Consider the following 22747-nt stretch of genomic DNA (forward strand, 5'->3'; position numbering starts at 1 on the left):
TTAAAGAAAAGATTTTTATCTCATACTTCACTGATTGGAAGGCCTGTGTTGTTTAAAGTTGCACCCACAACAGAAATCTTCCAGTTTGTCATTGATTATAAAATGTGCACCACATGAGTTACATGTTTTACAGCTAGTTACAGAACAATCAAGAATCCCTAATTGTTTCAAGGTGATCAGTTTCCTTCCTTAAAGACCTTGTTTCTTTGTCACCAAATCCTAAAACATTTCAGAAGTAAGATTATTTTGATTTAGGGTCCTTTCCCTCAGTCAGACTATAAAATAAGATATTTTTACAATTTTGTTAGAAAAACTAATAAAGCAATCAGAATTGACCTTTTTGCACATTATTTATTGATACATTAAGCCTTCCATCTGAGATGTGTCCATGGCGGAAGTCCTGCAGTCTGCAAATCTTACCTCAAATTAAAAAGGTTCTTAATCTATAGAATATTTCACATGGAGTAATAGCACAGTTTGTTGAAATTTGAGAAAATAAAATTCGGATGTTTGAAACACATGCAGTTCTGGCATACGTTTCTAGTTCAAGTTTTTTTGTGATTACCAATGAACATAAAATAAAAAAATTGCCTGTTAATCCTTACGGGACTGCCAGAGGAGTAAGTTAGCCAAATTTCAGAAAGATACCTTTATTAATGTGTCTGCAGTTCATTCAGTCAGCTTGAGATACAGTTTATTTCCAGTTGACGCAGTGGATTGGGGCCTCACTAATAAAGACATCTTTCTGAAGTATTGCTGAATTACTCCTCACGAATGTCTGTAAGGAGTAATAGGCTGATTTTCTTAGTTTGAGTTATTTATAGGTTATTGCAAAAAATGACCAAAACCATATGTGAAAACTAAATTTTTGTTTCAAATGTCAAATTTTGAAGAACTGTATTACTACTCCATGTGCAATATCCCATATACTGGGTGTTTCAAAAATGACCGGTATATTTGAAACGGCAATAAAAACTAAACGAGCAGCGATAGAAATACACCGTTTGTTGCAATATGCTTGGGACAACAGTACATTTTCAGGCGGACAAACTTTCGAAATTACAGTAGTTACAATTTTCAACAACAGATGGCGCTGCAAGTGATGTGAACGATAGAGAAGACAACGCAGTCTGTGGGTGCGCTATTCTGTACGTCGTCATTCTGCTGTAAGCGTGTGCTGTTCACAACGTGCAAGTGTGCTGTAGACAACATGGTTTATTCCTTAGAACAGAGGATTTTTCTGGTGTTGGAATTCCACCGCCTAGAACACAGTGTTGTTGCAACAAGACGAAGTTTACAACGGAGGTTTAATGTAACCAAAGGACCGAAAACCGATACAATAAAGGATCTGTTTGAAAAATTTCAACGGACTGGGGACGTGACGGATGAACGTGCTGGAAAGGTAGGGCAACCGCGTACGGCAACCACAGAGGGCAACGCGCAGCTAGTGCAGCAGGTGATCCAACAGCGGCCTCGGGTTTCCGTTCGCCGTGTTGCAGCTGCGGTCCAAATGACGCCAACGTCCACGTATCGTCTCATGCGCCAGAGTTTACACCTTTATCCATACAAAATTCAAACGCGGCAACCCCTCAGCGCCGCTACCATTGCTGCACGAGAGACATTCGCTAACGATATAGTGCACAGGATTGATGACGGCGATATGCATGTGGGAAGCATTTGGTTTACTGACGAAGCTTATTTTTACCTGGACGGCTTCGTCAATAAACAGAACTGGCGCATATGGGGAACCGAAAAGCCCAATGTTGCAGTCCCATCGTCCCTGCATCCTCAAAAAGTACTGGTCTGGGCCGCCATTTCTTCCAAAGGAATCATTGGCCCATTTTTCAGATCCGAAACGATTACTGCATCACGCTATCTGGACATTCTTCGTGAATTTGTGGCGGTACAAACTGCCTTAGACGACACTGCGAACACCTCGTGGTTTACGCAAGATGGTGCTCGGCCACATCGCAAGGCCGACGTCTTTAATTTCCTGAATGAATATTTCGATGATCGTGTGATTGCTTTGGGCTATCCGAAACATACAGGAGGCGGCGTGTATTGGCCTCCCTATTCGCCAGACATGAACCCCTGTGACTTCTTTCTGTGGGGACACTTGAAAGACCAGGTGTACCGCCAGAATCCAGAAACAATTGAACAGCTGAAGCAGTACATCTCATCTGCATGTGAAGCCATTCCGCTAGACACGTTGTCAAAGGTTTCGGGTAATTTCATTCAGAGACTACGCCATATTATTGCTACGCATGGTGGATATATGGAAAATATCGTACTATAGAGTTTCCCAGACCGCAGCGCCATCTGTTGTTGAAAATTGTAACTACTGTAATTTCGGAAGTTTGTCTGCCTGAAAATGTACTGTTGTCCCAAGCATATTGCAACAAACGGTGTATTTCTATCGCTGCTCGTTTAGTTTTTATTGCCGTTTCAAATATACCGGTCATTTTTGAAACACCCTGTATTAAGAACATGGTGCTTTTTTATTTCAGATGAGATTTAAAGACTGCAGGACTTGAGTCATGGGCACATCTCATTTTGGATAGAGAAATGTTAACTCCATGGGTTGAAGGGGGTGAGGGCTGTGGGAGAGGGAGAGACTTAATGATGACTGAATTCCTTAAAAATTCAGAAAATGTCAAAGAATCACTAAATAGTACAGAAAGATTTATGTTGATTGCGTCATTGGTTTTTCAAAAAAATAAATGCTAAAAAGAGCTAATTTCATAGGCCAAGTGAAGGGAATGGACTCTTAATCCCATAATTACTCAGAATGTTCATTTCAAAGCAATGTGGATCCCTCATATTGTTGACATTCATTCGCCCTGCTTTATACATTCCAGGCAGATAAAATGCTGTAACCAAATTTTGATCTTAGTGAAATCAATTGGCTTTGCATCTCACGCACGACTGAAATTTACATTGGCTGTGTCAGTTTATTGCTTTGTGTAAGACACTATAATTCGTCATTTTTCTGTCTTCCAGGTAGATCCAGATACCAGAAATTTTTGTGTTGTATACTCTCCACTACACATTTGTCTGGCTCTTTTTTGTGAAGTATAGCGTGATTTTTTTTCTGTAATACACATTCTAATGTTTTACTCTTCTTCCCCATCACAGCAATGTAAGTTTCTTCATTCTCATCACTGTCTTCAGAAAGTGAACCGTGTTCCAGGTTACTGCCTGCTGTAAAAGTAAGAGAATTCTCCTCCCTCTCCTCAGTCATGGCAAAGCATCTCTTGTCACAATCTCCATTATTACACCCATCTTCTTTGTCAGCAAGTTAATAAACCAATAGGAGTGTCTGAATTTCCTGAACAGCCTCTTCCGTGTATAGATGGCATATTTTTCTCACTGCCATCCTTCAGAAACAAATTTGGCAAAATCCAAGAACAAGTCTTATGTTTTCCACAGTAGTATACGTGCGTCTAAAGTCAAGGGAAAATGAGTATGTGGAGACTGTACATAGTAAACAAAAGTAGTTGCAGAAATTTCTAGGTACATGGAGGGTTCTTGCAACAATTTATTTATTTCTAGATTATGTAGTAACCTGAAAGACACATGAAATAAAATGCTAATGGGTAGTTAGTAGTTAGACAAGATTAATTTGTGCTCTCTCTCTCTCTCTCTCTCTCTCTCTCTCTATCTCTCTCTCTCTCTCTCTCTCTCTCTCTCTCTATCTCTCTCTCGTAGATACAGTTTGTCTTTCACACCCATAATAATGTACCATTTGTACCATTCACAATAGCAGCAGTACCGAGACACATCCTCCAATGCAGGAAGATTGAAGGGGTGGGGTAAGTTGAGGGACCCATGCTGCTCCCTTCCTTTCTGAGAAAATAAATGAATGACTTCTCATCTGTTGGGACACATTGAGTAATGAGGGTTAAGCCATTTGCATAAGAGGGTATAATGGTGCCACAGTCTCCAGATAACACCTATAACATCTGGTGTTCTCCATTGCTTCATACACTGAAAGTTCAGCCAGAAGCCTGTTAATGCTGATTAATACTGCTGTTCTAGCTGTAGAACAGTAACAAAGTCTCCTTGCATTCCCTAGATATCTTCCATCAAATACTAAATTGAACATTATGAAGATAAAGAAATCTGAATATGACCTACAAACCTAAAACTGTGATTGTAATTACTGTTAAATTTATCAGGCACTTTGCTGCAAAAAGGCAATAACTTGTCAGAAGTCCATTCCCCATGTGTTGTGACTCTCTGGAACATGACACCACAATTGAAGTGCAAAAGTATGTGGATATTTTGCAAAAATTGAAGAGTGCACTCAAACCCAAATGCCCAGGGATGTTGATGGACAGCATCATTCTGTTGTTTGATAACTTCCTCCCACATGTTACCAACGTTGTTTAGACTACGTTGTAGAAGTATTGGTGGGAAGTTGAGAATACTGTAATTTGTTTTCAATATCATTCCTGTTGTGTGCTGGGTAATGTAGTTGTAGCTGTAGAAGCAACAAAGCTGTTAAGTCATTCTTATTTTAAGTAAGAGCTGTTAAAAATCTTTGTTGTATGTGGTCATGAAATTCCTCCAGCACACCGGTGCAGGAGGAATTTTTTGTGCTTAACATTATCTTGTGACTGTATTTTATTACCATAGATTTTTGCTGAAAAATAATGTGTTGGAAAAGAAATGGGTAAATGTGATAGTAAATTATTTCCAACTAAATACATTCTTCACATTTGGGAGCCAAAATTGTCTGAAGTGAATGACAGGTGATTACTGTGTCATAGTATCTTCTCTAGTATTTAATGTTGGCTGTGATACTGAATCTTGGAATCCAAATATTCATAGCTAATCACTTGGCTGTGTTTGGACCCAGAAAGATATCCTAGATGGGTTCAAAAGTAGTGCCTTTTGTAAAATTCTTTTAACTTCTCAACCAAACACTTCATGGTATATTAACAGGTTTCTAACAGTTTTGGATGACAACCTAAGTGCGAAGTAAATATACTAACTTCCACTTCCTTTATGAGATGACTAGGTTAGGTTAGATTAGGTTAGGTTAGGTTAGGTTTAACTTGACATGACACCACACACACACACACACACACACACACACACACACACACACCACAGTGTCTCCATCCTGATTTTACATTGTTTGAATGTATGTAATAATTCATAGGAACATAATTGTTCTTTAAAAAAATTCCTTGGTACAAAATAAGTTTAATTTTTTCAGATCATGTCCCATATGCCGAGTAGAGTCTCCATTTGTATGCCCTAGTTCTTTCTGGGTTGAAACTCCTGAGGAGAAAGCAGCAGTCATAACTAACTACAAAAAAGCACTGAGGTAAGATTTCTGTAATTTTAAAAAAATTAGTTTATGCAATGTAGGATTCACTTTTCAGGTGGGTAAAATTAGTTTGTTTGCACTAAAACTTGCAAATTGATGCACAGCCATATGTTAAGCCAGTGTTCACAGAATAAAAAGAGAGGAACCTTTGTTCAGACTTTCGTCTATGATGAACAGGGTGATTAGTTTTGTGAGTGTTAACAATTTATCAATTACTGTTGTGGATTAACTTCAGATAATTGCTCATTGTATGCAGTTGTAATGAGGGAAATAACTTGCAGTAAGATTGTGTTCTGATTCTTTGTCATCTACATTTTGATCGCTAATGATTCTGACAAGGGAACCTCCCCATCGCACCCCTCTCAGATTTAGTTATAAGTTGGCACAGTGGATGGGCCTTGAAACACTGAACACAGATCAATCGAGAAAACAGGAAGAAGTTGTGTGGAACTATGAAAAAATAAACAAAATATACAAACTGAGTAGTCTAAGCGCAACATATGCATTATCATGGAGAAAGTGCTGACAGGAGCACCGTGGTCCCGTGGTTAGCGTGAGCAGCTGCAGAACGAGAGGTCCTTGGTTCAAGTCTTCCCTCAGGTGAAAACTTTAATTTTTTATTTTCGCAAAGTTACGATCTGTCCGTTCGTTCATTGACGTCTCTGTTCACTGCAATAAGTTTAGTGTCTGTGTTTTGCGACCGCACCGCAAAACCGTGCGATTAGTAGACGAAAGGATGTGCCTCTCCTATGAGAACCGAAAACATTTAATCACAAGGTCTTATGATTCCTCCACAGGAAAACACGTCTGATATATTCAATACGACACTGGTGACGGCATGTGCGTCACATGACGCGAATATGTTGTCGACCCGCCTAACTTGTACACTTGGCGAATGGGTAAAAAGATTCTTCTACCTTGTCTGATTTAGGTTTTCTTGTGGATGTGATAATCACTCCCAAAAAAGTGATGAAAACATAAGAGTTTGCCGCATAAACTGCAACAAATGAATGCACCAGTTTCACAGTCGCACAGTTTTCCCTGTGCTCTGTCAAAACATGTTTTTAACATTTTCAAATTTTTCCGTGTGTAGACCGTCAAATCCTGCATATGTCCAAGCAAATCTGAACATGTCCTGGAATTTTGGAGAGCGAAGTTGATTATGTGTAAGTGCCTGAACTTTCGTAATTGTCTGAAAATATAAAATTAAAATTTTCAATCGAGGGAAGACTTGAACCAACGACCTCTCGATCCGCAGCTGCTCACGCTAACCACGGGACCATGGTGCTCATACCAGCGCATTATACATGATAAGGCATATGCTTCGCTTGGATTACTCAGTTAGTATATTTTGCTTATTTTTTTCATAGTTCCACACAACTTCTTCCTGTTTTCTCGATTGATCTGTGTTCAGTGTTTCAAGGCCTATCCACTGTGCTAACTTATAACTAAATCTGAGGGGGGTGCGATGGGGAGGTTCCCTTGTGAGACCTTAAGTACTTTCTCATGACAAAGGTTGTAATGACCAGTTACAGGATGTATGTAGGTGGAAAGCAGTGTCTGACTGACTAGCACTTACATTATCCTCCAGTGAATGTTTGTTGGAAACATGACATACCTGTTTATTCAGATTTCAAGAAATGTTATATTTTGTGCTAGGTGGAGGGCTAGTGCTTCTATACTCTGGTCATCATAAGAATAAACCTGACGTAAACAAATCCGATGATAGGTCAGAAGTAGTAGCACACATACACTGATGGAGTTATCCTCTTGAAAGTGGGTCATACTTACGTATTAAATATATTATTACTGAATTATGTTAAATGAAACTTTAAGATGTTATGATATATTTACAGCCATTTACATTTTTCTTACTCACACTTTAGCTTTGTAGTTTTTATTTAAAAAATAATGTACAGTCAAGTCTCTATACTGTTTGGCTCTGATTGTCGTGCTGTTAATACACAGTATGAAAGTGGCTGAGGCTGGTTCCTGTTCCTGTTTTTCATAAATTTACAGAAACAAATTGGCTTTGAAGTTTTCAGAGTTACTGTATTTGATACAGTTGAGGCAGTTGTACACATAGGATGTGTAACGGAATCGGCAGCATAGGACATTGATAACCCAGTGCAGTACATGGACAGATGGTCCAAGCCTCACATTTTATGAAAGATTGTTAATATTAATAAAGGTTGCTTAAATTAAGAAAACAATTTAATTTTTTAGGGTAAAACTGAAAAACCTAATTCTTTTTATTTATACTATGTCCATTGTTCTGTACCACAGATGTAGTGTCTCACAAACCACAGTGGTAAGTGTCCTGTAAAGACGAAAAACAATTGTTTTCACAATATTGAGCACCATAGAAATTCTGTATTTTTACATTAGTCAATGTACTATAACAATATGAACTCAACAGAGAGAACTGATCTGCAGCCAAGTTAAGGGATTTGGCCCAAGAAATAACAAGACTTCTAAGCTGTCAGACATACTGGAACTAATGCATGCTGCATTTTCATGTCACTGCCGAACGCTGGCAGAATATAGAATGACGTGTCGTAAAATAAGAGGAGAAAATGCGGCGCCTGGGTGGATTTGTGGATTCTGTTGTTAGACACTCTATTAATGTAGCATATGTCAGTTCCAGAAGTGAAGTATATTTCTAGGATTCGGATAAGGAAGGAGCGAAGAGTTTACCAGAGAACTGACTGTAATTAATACCTTCAGTGGCTTCAGTATTCAACAGTATGGTGAAATCCCTGCAGTATGCTTTTGCATAACACATAGCTCACTCAGAAAAATTACCCTGATTTTAAGTTTGGAGTTTTCATCACTCTTGTTTGTAATTTGAATACTGTGAGAACAAGAGCACTTCATGCTATTTGTCTGGTGACCTAAGACGTGTGTGGTTGTTCAGGAGTCTTGCCGAATATCATTTCATTCTCTTTAAAAATTAAATGGCATTCAGAGCTATATTGTTTCTTTGGTCGTATCTTTTGATGTATGAACTGCAATAGCTCACATCATTAAAGGTTAGTTGGACTAGCTGTCTGACAAGTGTTGTCCTAATTTAATGTGCCGGTAAAGCTGTCGTCTCGCATTATCACTAAGTTCGTGTGACACAGCATAATACATATCGTAAGGATCATATTTGGCTGTAGTGGACACAGCTTGGCTTCCGCTACATGTGAAATATAAATCCAGTGAGATTCGAGCAAACCTGGACGAACACATGATGTAATACTTACATCAGGTTTATTGTTTTGATGAACAGAGTATAAGTAGGTGTTTTAGATAATTGTCAAAGCTGTTTCTTATTTATATAAATGATATGCCTTCTAGTATTACAGGTGATTCAAAAATATTTCTGTTTGCTGATGACACCACCTTGGTAGTGAAGGATCTTGTGTGTAATATTGAAACATTATCAAATAATGTAGTTCATGATATAAGTTCGTGGCTTGTGGAAAATAATTTGATGCTAAATCACAGTAAGACTCAGTTTTTACAGTTTCTAACTCACAATTCAACAAGAACTGACATTTTAATCAGACAGAATGGGCATGTTATAAGCGAGACGGAACAGTTCAAGTTCCTAGGCGTATGGATAGATAGTAAGCTGTTGTGGAAAGCCCATGTTCAGGATCTTGTTCAGAAACTAAATGCCGCTTTATTTACCATTAGAATAGTATCTGAAATAAGTGACATTTCAACACGAAAAGTAGTCTACTTCGCATATTTTCATACGCTAATGTCATATGGTATTATTTTTTGGGGTAATTCTTCTGATTCAAAAAGGGTATTTTTGGCTCAAAAACGGGCTGTTCGAGCTATGTGTGGTGTAAGTTCGAAAACCTCTTGTCGACCCCTATTCAATAGTCTGGGAATTTTGACATTGCCCTCACAGTATGTATTTTCTTTAATGTCGTTTGTTGTTAGCAATATTAGCTTATTCCCAAGAGTTAGCAGCTTTCACTCAGTTAATACTAGGCAGAAATCAAATCTGCATGTGGAATGCACTTCCTTGACTCTTGTGCAGAAAGGAGTGCAGTATTCTGCTGCATCCATTTTCAATAAGCTACCACAAGAACTCAAAAACCTTAGCAGTAGCCCTAACACTTTTAAGTCTAAACTGAAGAGTTTCCTCATGGCTCACTCCTTCTATTCTGTCGAGGAGCTCCTGGAAGAGCTAAAAAATTAAGCAAATTCCAGTGTTACATTCTTGATTTTCTTTATTTAAACTAACGACTTGTCGCCTGAATATGTTTCTTATATTTCATTTCATTCTGTTTCTACAATCGTGTTATAATTTCATGTATTGACTCGTTCCATGACCATGGAGACTTCTCCTAAATGTGGTCCCACGGAACAATAAATAAATAAATAAAAAAAAAAAAAAAATAAGACTGATAGATGCAGCTTTGTTTGTATCTTCAGTGTAGTTATAACTGTAGTAAGTGTAATTATTTTCAAGAATGCAGTTTAGATCAGTTCACAAATAAGATACTGAAAATTCTTATCGTCGCAGTTAACAATAAGTATTATCACCAACAGGTACTTTCAAGTGTGTGTGTGTGTGTGTGTGTGTGTGTGTGTGTGTGTAAGGATAAGTGATCATTTTATTTCACATAATTTTCTGTCAAATGTAAAGTTTGGTTTTAGAAATGGTTTAACAATTGAAAATTTTATATTCTATTTTCTCTGTGAGGTAATGATTGGATTAAACAAAAGATTTTGAATGCTAGCATCTATTTTGATTTAACTAAGCCATTTGATTGTGTTGATCACACAATATTGCTCCAGAAGTTGGACCCTTATGGAATACAGGGAATAGCTCACGATTGCTTCACCTCGTGCTTTAAGAACAGACAGCTGAAGGTCAGTCTCCACAGTACTGACAGTGGCTATGATCAGAGGTCCTAGTGAGGCATGGTTAAATGGTGAGTGCCCCAGGGATCAGTGATGGGCCTCCACTGTTCCTTATTTATGTAAATGATATGCCTCCTAGTATTATATGCGATTCTAAAATATTTGTTTGCTGATGACTCCAGCTCGGTAGTAAAGTATGTTGTGTGTAATGTTGGCCCAGTTTCAAATAGTGCAGTTAAAGACATTTAAAGACATAAATTCATGGCTTGTAGAAAATAAACCAATGCTAAATCACAGGAAGACTCAGTTTTTACAGTTTCTAACACAGAATCAACATACCATTAATGAGACTTAACAGTTCAAGTTTCTAGGTGTTCAGATGACAGTGAACTGTCATTGAAAGCCCATGTTCAGGATCTTGTACAGAGGCTTAATGCGGAAGGTAAAGACTTCTCCACAGTCAACCCTTTCATTATTCAGAAAGCTGTCGATGCAATTGCAGGTCCTGTAAAGTCTTGTTCCCGATTACGAAATGGCAGCTTGTTGTTAGAAACAGTCAGTGCCCTTCAGGCACAAAAATTGCTGCGAACTTCACTGCTACACGCATTCCCTGTCTGGGTGGGTGTGCACCGCACTTTAAATTCATCATGCGGGGTGGTTTATACACGCTCTCTCAACAGATTGTCCAACGAGGAAATTCAAAACTACCTGTACGACGAGGGCGTAATGGCTGTACATATTCATGAAAACGGTTGACAAGGACTTTGTTCCAACCCGTACTATCTTCTTGACATTTGACAGAGTTCACCTTCCATCGAACATTAAAGCGGGCTATGAGATAATTTCAGTTTGCCCTTACATCCCCAACCCTATGCGTTGCTATTGGTGTCAGCGGTTTAATCATACCAGCCAGTCGTGTTCCAATCCGGCCAAATGCGTTAATTGTGGCAAGGATGCCCATGAGGGTGCTTGTTCACCTTCATCTCCTCGTTGCATCAACTGTATGAGCGACCACGCTGCTTCTTCTAGAGATTGCCCCAATTTCAAAGATGAACGGCTTATTCAGGAAATCAAAGTGAAGGAAACGGTGTCTACATTTGCTGCTTGTAAGTTATTCGCTAGTCGAAAGCCCATTGTGCCTCCAGCAGGTAAATATAGCACTGTCCTTGCATCTCCTCGGCCTACTAAGGAGGCAGCCACGCAGACTTGTGATCTCACCTTTAGTACCACGGTCGTCAGATTGGTCAGCGCAAAGATCGCCCGTTCAGCCTTCTCACTATCACCTATTCACTCTACGGCTCACCATTCATCAGCTAATGCTAAATCATGAGCCCCAAAATCAGACACCCGGACATCCAAAAAAGAGCCTACCTGCGAAGATTTTTTTTATGTACCCCAACTTCACAACCATTGATTCCTCCCACATCTCAACATCCTGATTCCAAGAAGGCTCATAAGAAACCAAGTTCCTCTCCTCCTCCGCCACGGCGTGTCTCATCTACAGCGCCACCTGGCGGTAACCCCCCTCGACTGTCTTCTGTGTCGCCAAGGCGCACTGCTGGCAGCCGATCAAACGGCCAATCGCTGGTGGCAGGAGCTGCCCCCGAACAACCTATGGATCAGGATCTTCTGCCTTTAGCTGAATGCCGTTCGACGCTGTCTGCGCTGGCTCTCAGCAGTCGTTGAGTTGAGAGAAACCGTGGTGAGATTCTTCCCTTTGCTGTCCATCCTATGTCAATTATCCATTGGAATATCCATGGCATTAGAGCCAATCGGGATGAATTGTCGATCCTCTTATGATCCTTCTCGCCGATCATCTTCTGTCTTCAGGGAACAAAGCTGCGTCCCCATGATCACTTTGTTTTCACTCATTTCCAGTCAGTCCGGTTTGATCTCTCCTCTGTTGATGGCACTCCAGCACATGGGGAACTCACAATTCTTCTCCATGATACCGTCCATTATCACCCAGTCCCCTTAAACAGTTCCTTTCAAGCTTTTGCTGTCCGACTTTCCTTTTCTGGATACACCTTCTCTCTTTGTACTGTATACATTCCATCGTCCACACCAATGGCGAGAGCTGATCTCCTTCATCTTCTTGGTCAGCTCCCGCCCCCCTATTTGCTGATTGGGGACTTCAATGCCCACCACCCGCTTTGGGGATCTCCGCGTCCTTGTCCGCGAGGCTCCCTATTGATTGACGTCTTCCACCAAGTGGATCTTGTTTGCCTCAACGCTGGGGAACCTACATTTTTGCCTGCCTCCACGACAAATTTCTCTTATTTGGGCCTTACGGTCGGTACTGTTCAGCTAGCTCGGCGCTTTGAATGATTCGCTCTTGCTGATACACACTCAAGTGACCATTTTCCGTGTGTCCTTCGATTTCAGCCACAACTGCCATCTATGCGCCCAATATGCTTGAAGTTTGCCCAAGCCGATTGGACACTTTCTTCGTCTCTAGCGACATTCGATGACCGTCACTTTCCTAGCATCGACGATCAGGTCGCTAATGTTACAGAAGTTATTCTTACAGCCGTGGAACATTCAGTACCTCGCACCTCCGATTTGCCCCGCCACCCCTCAGTTCCTTGGTGGAACGAGGCGTGCCGTGACGCAATACATGAGCGGCGACATGCTCTTCGTGTTTTCCGCCACCATCCTACTTTGGCCAACTATCTGCTATAAACAGTTACGTGCGCAATGCCATCATGTTGTCCGCTATAGCAAGAAGGCAAGCTCGAACTTGTTTACTAGCTCTTAACACCTTCAGTCCCTCCTCAGAAGTTCGGAATCGAATTCGACGGTTATCTGACGTGCCTAGTTTCTCCCCGAGCTCTGGGCTCACTGTCGCGCATGATACCTTAGAGGACCCAATCGTAGTATCTCACTTATTGGGTCAACACTTTGCTGAGATTTCAAGCTCTTCAAATTACCCGCCAGCCTTTCTCCCGAAGAAATGTGCAGCGGAAGTGAGACCTCTTGCTTACTCCTCAAAATAGAAAAAGCTAAAATACTGTTTTCTCCATGCAGGAACTCCAACACGCACTCTCTTCTCGCTCTTCCACCCCAGGACCGGATGGTATCCATATCCAAATGTTGTATTTATCGTACCATAGTCTGCGTTACCTCCTCCGCCTTTATAATCGAATCTGGACAGACATTACTTTTCCCAAAAGATGGTGGAAAGCTATCGTCGTCCCTGTTCCGAAACCTGGAAAGGACAAACATCTCCCCTCTAGCTATCGCCCCATTTCTCTAACGAGTAGTGTATGTAAGGTTTTGGAGCATATGGTGAATTGCCGTTTAGCCTGGTGGCTGGAGTCCTGCAGTCTTTTAACACCTGCCTGATGCGGTTTGTGAAAGCATCGTTTTGCAGTTGATCACCTTGTTGCTCTCTCCACTTATATCATGAACAATTTTCTCAGGAAATGCCAAACGGTAGCAATATTTTTTTATCTGGAGAGAGCATACGATACTTGTTGGAGGACAGGCATCCTCCGCACACTGTTCTCTTGGGGCTTTTGAGGTCGGCTGCCCCTCTTTACATGTGAATTTATGGCAGAGTGCACATTTAAAGTGCGGGTGAACACTACTCTCTCTCGTACTTTTTCCCAAAAAACGGGGTACCCCAGGGCTCCGTGCTAAGTGTTGTACTGTTTGCCATCACCATAAGTCCAATTATGGGTTGTCTCCTTCCCGATGTCATGAGCTCCCTGTTTGTGGACGATTTTGCAATCTACTACAGCTCTCAATGGACCAGCCTTTTTGAATGACGTTTTCAAGGATGTCTCGATTGCCTCCACTCTTGGAGCATCAAAACCGTCTTCCGCTTTTCTCCCAGTAAGACGGTTTGTGTCAATTTTTGGCGATGTATGGAGTTTCTTCGGCATCCCTACATCTAGGCCCTGTCGACCTTCCATTCGCAGACGTCTCTAAATTCTTGGGTCTTATGTTTGACAGAAAACTGTGCTGGTCCTCCCACGTTTCCTATCTTTCGGTTCGCTGTCTGCGATCCCTCAACACCCTCCGTGTCCTGAATGGTACCTCCTGGGGAGCGGACCAAGTGGTCCTTCTCCGCCTCTATCGCGCCTTAGTGTGCTCGAAACTGGACTATGGAAGCATAGTTTACTCCTCTGCTCGGCCGTCTATTCTTCGGCGTCTCGACTCTGTCCACCGCCGTGGATTGTGTTTCGCATCTGGAGCTTTTTACACCAGCCCTGTGGAAAGCCTTTATGCTGAGACCTGAGACTGCTGACCCTCTGCTGTCCAATCAATCGGCGAGCTGTCCTTCTGAGTCATTATGCTAACCATCTGTCTTCCATGCCTGCTAATCCTTTTTTTTTTTTTTTTTTTTTTTTTTTTTTTTTTTTTTTTTTTTTTTACGCCCCCTTGGATTTAGGGTATGCATGCTGCTCTTCCTCTCTACCACCACCGAGAGTCCGCTCCGTAAACTGCTACGTTCTCTTTCCTTCCACTTTCCTAATGTCAGCTTCCCAAGGATGGTACCCCTTCTCTCGTTTATTGTCGGGCATTTACTGCTCTGTGCACAAATGAATGATGCCACATTTATTTACACTGATGGCTCAAAAAACATCATTTGGTGTTGGGAGTGCCTATATTGTTGGCGACACCCTTAATTTATTTCGGCATCACGACCGGTGTTCGGTTTTTACCGCGGAGATTTATGCTGTTCTCCAGGCTGTCCAATACATAAACCGCCGTCAGCTGATACAGTATATTATATCCTCAGATTCGCTGAGCTCTCTCCTCAGTCTCCAAGCTCTTTACCCTGTCCACCCTCTGGTCCACCAGATTCAGGACTGCCTCCACTTGCTCCACTTGAGGGGCGTCTCTGTGGCATTCCTCTGGATCCCAGGACACATTGGTATGTCATGGTAACGAGGCAACCGATATAGCAGCCAAAGTTGCTGTCTCTCTTCTTTAGCCTTCTGTTTGCATGGTTCCCTTTGGCGATCTACAGAGTGTTTTCTGTTCTTCTGTTGCTCTTTTATGGCACGCAGATTAGTCTACACTTCCCAATAATAAATTGTGGGACATGAAAGCTCTTCCCTGTGCTTGGACCTCTTCCTACCGAACTCGTCATCGGGAGGAGGCAATTTTAACTAGACTCTGGATAGGGCACTGTCTTTTTAGCCATTGAAATCTTTTAAGTGGCGATCCTCCCCCGCTTTGTCCCCACTGCTCTCAACTGTGGGTGGTGAGACACCTTTTACTTGAGTGCTATTTTACTCCGCTACGCGCTCGTCTGATGTGTCTTCGATTTTAGCAGATGACACGCGCTCAGCCAAGCTTTCCTTCTGTTTTTTAGTTTCCCCACTTTTTGAGTTTCGATCCCATTGCTGCTGATTTCCAATTTGGTTTTTTCTACCCTTCCCTAAGCCACAGACCACACGCTAATGACCGTAGCAGTTTTGCAAAAAAAAAAAAAAAACCTCTATTAAATAAGAGAAAAGGCTTGTTTATTTCATTAATTTACTGGGCGAACCTTCATGGTGCTTGCAGTTCACAAAGTTGTCTAATCCATGTACAGAACTGCTTTATAAGGCAATATTAATAAACACACTAAATATCAAAAAGAAAACAGTATTCTTAAACTAACTACTTAACACACATTGTACCCAGAAAACCCAACAGCAAAAAGCCATTCACCACCTTCTGCCAGGTGTTGGCTAAGGTAAAACCGACGCTACGTTGGTATCATTGGCTATAACATGCTCGTCTAGGATAGCAGGCAACACAAATATGACATCCTCTACCAAATTTAACAAGTGTGTTTTAACTCATTGCTGTTGCTAATCCGCCCAACATAATGTTTCACAGTTTTTTGTGCTGTGACAGACTAGACACTGGGTACTTATTTCAGGATGTCTACGATCCGGGAATAACCCAGGAATTTTTTCATCCGGGAGGAAACCGGGAATTTTTTATAATTCCGGGAATTTTTTGTTGTTTAAGTTTTCAGTTAATTTTTTGTAATTCTGACTGGTAAGAACCGATACTCTAACAAAGAATATTACTGTATCCTGCTACTGCAGAATAATACTGCAGCATTAAAACATGAACGAGAGCGAGCGAGCGAGCGAGCGAGAGAGAGAGAGAGAGAGAGAGAGAGAGAGAGAGAGAGAGAAGAGAAAAAAAAAAGAAAATAAAACTTATATTGCAAAGGAAATGTGCCATATAAAATAACGGTGCTAGTACAAGCGTCTGCCAACAGCAGAATGTGTCAAAGGCTTTTTAGTACCTTCTTCCGCTTCTGGCTACGGAAATTTGGCTGTTGGCTGTCTAAGTAGCAGTAGCAGCAACCAGCCACATTGTACCCGGAAAAATTTTACTGGCGCGCCCAAGCTGTCAGAACACGCATGCGCAGCAGGCCCATATCTAGTGGGGGGTGAGGGCAAACCGGGGTATCTGAACTGGTTGGCAATTTCGGGGGAGGGGGCAAATTCATATTCTTGAGGGAAAAATCCTTGTTTCACAAAGCACCTAGCATCCAGCGCATGTCGGTCTATCGATGATTCATATGATTTTGAAACACACCCCTGCTGGTATTTGAACAAATTCTAATTGATTTCTGAATGAATTAGTTGATTTTTGAATGCGTGCATATTGTACGTGATGTCTCTACCAACTGCAGACAAAACGGGACGGGGCTATACGAGCTGAGCGGAATAAAGCCGAACCGGAGAATGCCAAGTGCTGCTTGTTTATGTGGTTGATTCAGTTTGCGAATGTTCAGCGTTGTTATAATCACTAGCGAAATCTATAGATTTAGACTATCAGAGTGGAAATAAACGACTAACAGGAATAACAGGTAAGAAAGATTACATATTATCTTCTCGGTGTATCCAAGAAAGTGAAATTTTGACAGAAAATTTTTGGCCAGATCGTTACACTAGACAGGGCCAGTTGCATTCCCCGGCTAGCAGTCGCTTAAGTTCCATTCTGTAAGTAGCGCGGGAAATGCATTGTACGAACTCGTAATAATGCCTAACCAGTGAATAATCGCTGGATAACTAAACCGGTGATTGTGGCAGGGTTAGTAAAGTTAACTGGAGAAAGAGTTTTGACAGTGGTAGGAATAGTTACAGAATTAGTGATGACAAAACTGTTTGTTAGAACGAGGAAGGAGAAGAAACGGGGTCATCACACAGATTATGGAAGAATATGACGATTCCAAATTTATACTAAAATTTTGTTCTACTACTTTTCGGTCTCCTGCATGAGAAACTGGAACGCATGAATGAAATGTGAAACTATTTCCTAACGTAAAGCTTTTTGCTTGTAGTAGGCCAAATAGGTACTTCGTATTGGTACTTCGTGAATTTATTGTCGTATTATAAAAATGGTCATTATTGCCAAAACAGTGTCGCTTATTTCGTGTGTGTTAAAATTGCTGCAATATTAGAAAGGCCTATTTTGTTTTATCAGGAACACAGTGACAAAATAGACGTAATCAGATTGAGAAACCACACCAGTCTTGGGTACTAATTGTATTAAATGCTTTTTCAGTATTAGGCAACGACATTTTCATTTATCATGTGGCAGAAAGTTTGACGAACTTTGATAAGGTAATAGTTCTTTCGCAGAAAGGAAAGAACGCCATGTAAACTTGTACCAAGATTAGAGAGAAAAATTGCTAGGACCTAAGGATTGAAGAATGTGTACTGTCCTGCCTGCCTCGTGTCTTTACTGGTTTTAGGTATCCTATATTTAATTTTATGTTACACAGAAGAGCAAGTTATTAGCTAATAGGCAATAAAGAGTCCAGATTTGCTGAAGAGTTCTTCTTTCCTGGTTACAAATAATCCTATCCAGTATTAATTGCGAGGGGTTGTGCAGAATGTCAAACCGGCCAACTGGGAGCAGGATAGGCAGTACAGGACATTTCAATTTCCACTGTCCTGAAATAGTTTGATGGCATCCATTACAAAATATATACGTTTGAGTTCCACAGAGAAAAATACAGTGACGTGCGCTATAAGAATGTTGGTTTGAAGAGGTGTGGCACTGCACTGCACACTTAAGACCAAATAACGTGTCTTACATTTCCTCAAAGATGTATGTTTTATGTATCAGACTCTTCAGAAAGTTGTGCGCTACAAAATAAACTTCCTTTTGAAAAGTCTTGTTTCTCTTTTCTTTCTTTCTTTTTTTCTCTTTCTCTTTTTTTCTCCACAGAGCAGTCTTAGTTATAAGGGGGGGGGGGGGGGTGTAAGACAGATTCCTGTGGCTGGGAGCTATTAAGTGAATTAAAATATATTCACGTAATTACAGAAGGCTAAAATATGTTACTGGTTTCAGATTTTATTTTATTTCCACCTTTCTGACAGTCAAGCATTAATCGCCTTGCAGAACAATAAAGTTATTTTTGTTGGTTTGCTAAAGAAATTTGGCTTTTATTACGGTTTCCTGCTGAGGCATTGAAGGCATTGAAACAAAGTGTTTAATTCCACACTATTGGCTAGTTTCTACTGTTCACGCCATTTCAAGTGCACGTCTTCATCTTCTAGCACTTGCTGCATTATGCCATAACAAAGAACGAAACATGACATAATACAGTACTGGTACTCGAAGAAAATTTATGTCCCGAAAACCACACTGAAAAGCTCCATATCAGGTCGAGGCCTACGTCATTGGGAATCTGGACATACGAATGTGCACTGTAAGGCAAACTATGCATTTTAGTACGGTTCACGAAATTCCGACACTCTTGGAGTATCTTGTTTCTTTTATGACAAGAAGTAAGATCTTTTAATGTTCTCCACTTACGAACATAAGGGTTTCCTACGTCACTATAGCTGCGCAAGTGCAGTGACGCCTCTTATCTGGCACTGTCTGGCAACTGCTGAAATGAATCTATTTCTAACAAGTCGCAGGAAAATGTTGCGAACAGTTATTCAAAAATAGTTATTTTCAAGTAAATTTCCTTTTACGGAAGATGAACTATGTGCAAGAATGTACTATGAGTTTCCTATATCACAGTGCATTTGCTCTCTTTTAAAAATCAACTTTTTGATGACAAGCCATTTAGAAGAATTTCTAGCCCAGAAGATCAGAGATTTACGTCGTTATTAAAAATTTTACTGGCATGTTTGTCTGATGTATCTTAGTGTAACATGCATTAAACAAAGCAACATTACATGTGAAAGCTTAGCTTCTCTTGTAGCTTATTAATCTTAGAGACAAATATTATATGCGAAAGCTTTGCTTTTCTTGTAGCAACACTATGTATATTAATTTAAACCATTAAATTTTCCTGTTCTTGGAATTCAAATTTATACTTTCGTGATACGAAAATATGCAGCGTACGTGTTGCTGCAGATCAAAGATCTTTCCAAAACGGGTTTTTTCGCTCTGAGTTTCGTTTTCTAAAGTGCCGGGAAATTCTACGCTGCTGTATAAAACCATATCCATTCAAAGGATATGTTTTACAGTTCAGAGGGAAAGTATACTATCACTTAACACAGAAAAAGTGTATTTTCACCCGGGAGAAAATGTATTTTTAACCAGGAGATTCGGGAAAAATCCGGGATTTTTTTTTCCTTGTGCGTGTATACACCCTGTTATTTTTACAAAATTAGTCTCCGCAATTGTCATCTACATTGGCATAACAACTGAGATATCATATAAGGCTACATTAGACTCGGACTTGATATTTCCACGCATACAATAATACACGTATGTGGTAATGCTTCCTGTAAATGGTAAGTTTGAGCTAAAGCAGATGTGGTGATGTATTTCCACACACATTGCGTAGTGCAAGGATAATGTCCCAGGCACGTTCACACATCTTTCCATTGATCACTGAGCCCGACAGTCATTGGAACAGCTTCTTCTGTAGGAACATACAAAATGCATAGTTTTCTCACAACCCTTGATTCAATTTGTGCAAATGTTTCGGCACTAGAAACGTGGTGTTACCACTCAGTATGCTCACCCATACCATCCTCTTGATCTCATCGCAAATTCCATCAACCACACCCTTTTGTGACCTCTTGCAAAGAAGCTACAGTCAGCTGGAAATGCTCAGTCCTTCACAGTGCAGTAAGTGCTAAAAAATGAATCCATGTTTGAAGTGAGGTGCTGCTCCATCAGTTCAGTGATGACAGAATATAAGTTCAGGGCTATGTTGTTGAAACTCAGTTAAAATAGCTTTATTAAAGATAAAAGCAATGACATTGTAGACTCAGACAAATGTCATATGAAAACTGCCTTTAGCTCATTGCTATCAGGATGACAATAGAATGTGACAATTTCAGAACTTAGTGAACTTGAGTTACTTCCTTTTGAAACTTGATGCTGAAATTATCTGTAAAATGTGAATGGAAAATTATTTCTCCATCCTACAAATGAGCCTTCAGTACATGAATTTCTGAATGCTGTCTTACACTGTTCTAAGTGTGGAGAGAGAAATCTTCAAGCAATGTTTTTAGAAAGGCAAAGCCTTCTGCAGTGGGCATGAATGGAGTCATTTGCATTGCAGCTGGTTTTCTACAGACCCACTGGTAGAATTTAATGTCCTTGGTAACATCAACTTCAGAAATATATGTGGAAGTAGTGTGTACTCCACAGTTTTGGAAATTCTGCTTTGCACTAGTGATATCAGTTTGTGGAAACCATTGCAACAGCCAATGTGTCTGCATTGCAAGGAAATAATGGTATATTGTGAGAAAGTTAAATGAGAAGTAACTGCCCATTCTCGTGAAGTATGCACATGCAGACCTCTTCATCGTTCTCTTTTGTAGGAAGTACATAAGGTGCTGGATAAGAATGTGACTTAATACAACCAATTTTTAAACGTCAATATTCCTATCTCAGTAATTTCTGAACCTCATTGATATGCATGTTGAGGTACAGGCTGTCATCGATCCTGGTGGCCATCGCAGAGACAGATACCAAGTGCAGGTTGTTCACTTAAGGCAGCCAAAAAAACCGGCCACCCCGCAGAATTCTATGTCTGGCTATATCCACAATTTGGCAAGATTGTAGAATGCAGAAGCGTTTGGAGGAAGAGTTTCTTCTTCTCAAGCAGTTACAGTGCTGTATGAGCTTGTGGTCTACTGGTAAACATCACGAAACGTGGATTTGGAGCCATGTGTTTGAGTCCACACACTCACTTATTTTTTTAACTGCTTAAGTTGTAAGTCTGACATAACCTGAAAAGTATTCACTTCACATTCTGACCCATCAGTAATAGCAAAAGCTTCCGGAAACAATTCGTCAAAGGAGCTCATGGCTGCATCGAGATCAGCACATTACACACTCCAGTTTTCTTGCCCTACTGTGGCCACCAGAAACTTGCCGTACGTCACATGCCACATGCATAACCAAGTGACTGCAGTGTGGCACTGAGAGTGTATTTATCAGTTGTCATTTACTTGCTTGAATTTCCAGTATTTATCTTCCTGTTAAGTATTGGGTTTTGCATACTCCATACTTGAACTTCATGAAAATTGTGTAAGCCTTGGAAAATAATCTGAAGTGGAATAGAAGTTCAACATTTGTGACATAACAATCTCTGTTGATCCGTTGTGGATACAATACAGCGGCGGGAAAGATATTTACCAAAGAAAAATCACCAAACAGCCCTATGTTTTCAGAAGTTACATTATTTGTACGACTGGTTTTGGCATCTCATTAATGCCAGCTGCAGGTCCCTGCATGTTCCTTGAGGATTCACATTTACTGATACTGTGCTTCATAGTGGATTCGTGCTAGTGTAGTCTTATCTGTGAGTGTGATAGCTAGCTAATTACCTATATATTATGTAATCCCCTGGAACAATTTCTGTCCTTGACATTAAACTACAGATTTCATTTGGTTATATTAACCCATGATATTTAATTGCATTCTTCAGACTGATAAGTGTTACCTTTTACATACAAGGGTAATCCCAAAGGTAAGGTCTCCTATTTTTTTATAAGTATATAGACCTGTTTATTTCTACAATGGTTTACATCAGTTAACAGGTTTAACATTTAGCTATTTTTCGACATAATCACCATTTCTGTTGCTGCATTTCCGTAGATACTGTGGCAGTTATTGTATGCCCATGTCATACCAGCTCGCTGCCGTGCTGTTCAGAAAGTTATGAACCTCTTCTTTCACCCCGTCGTCGGAGCTGAATCACTTTCCAGACAAATGTTCTTTTAACCTAGGGAACAGGTGATAGTCACTGGGCGCCAAGTCAGGACTATAGGTTGGGTGGGTGATTATGTTCCACTGAAACTGTTGCAGGAGAGCAACGGTTTGCTGAGTGATGTGTGGGTGAGCGTTGTCATGGAGAATGTGAACGCCCTTGCTCAACGTTCCTTTTCTCCTGTTCCGAATTGCCCTTTTGAGTTTTTTCAGAGTCTCACAGTACCTGCCAGTGTTAATTGTCGTCTCAGCAATTCAGCTCCGACGATGAGGTGAAAGAAGTAGTTCTTTTATTTATTTTTATTTATTTATTTATTGTTCCGTGGGACCACATTAAGGAGAAGTCTCCATGGTCATGGAACGAGTCAATACATGAAATTATAA

At 40.5% G+C, this 22747-nt stretch overlaps 1 protein-coding gene across 2 annotated transcripts in view; it reads left to right on the top strand.

The window, feature by feature from the left end:
• LOC126248633 (probable E3 ubiquitin-protein ligase makorin-1) overlaps window positions 1-22747 on the top strand; it is a 124982-nt gene that overhangs the window by 69846 nt on the left and 32389 nt on the right. For both annotated transcript variants that reach the window (XM_049949808.1, XM_049949809.1), the window contains one exon: window positions 5225-5335. In XM_049949808.1, the coding sequence (XP_049805765.1) occupies window positions 5225-5335 (111 nt within the window). The remainder of the gene's footprint in view (window positions 1-5224; window positions 5336-22747) is intronic.

This window comes from Schistocerca nitens, chromosome 3 (assembly GCF_023898315.1).
Source record: "Schistocerca nitens isolate TAMUIC-IGC-003100 chromosome 3, iqSchNite1.1, whole genome shotgun sequence".
NCBI classification, from domain to species: Eukaryota; Metazoa; Arthropoda; class Insecta; order Orthoptera; family Acrididae; genus Schistocerca; species Schistocerca nitens.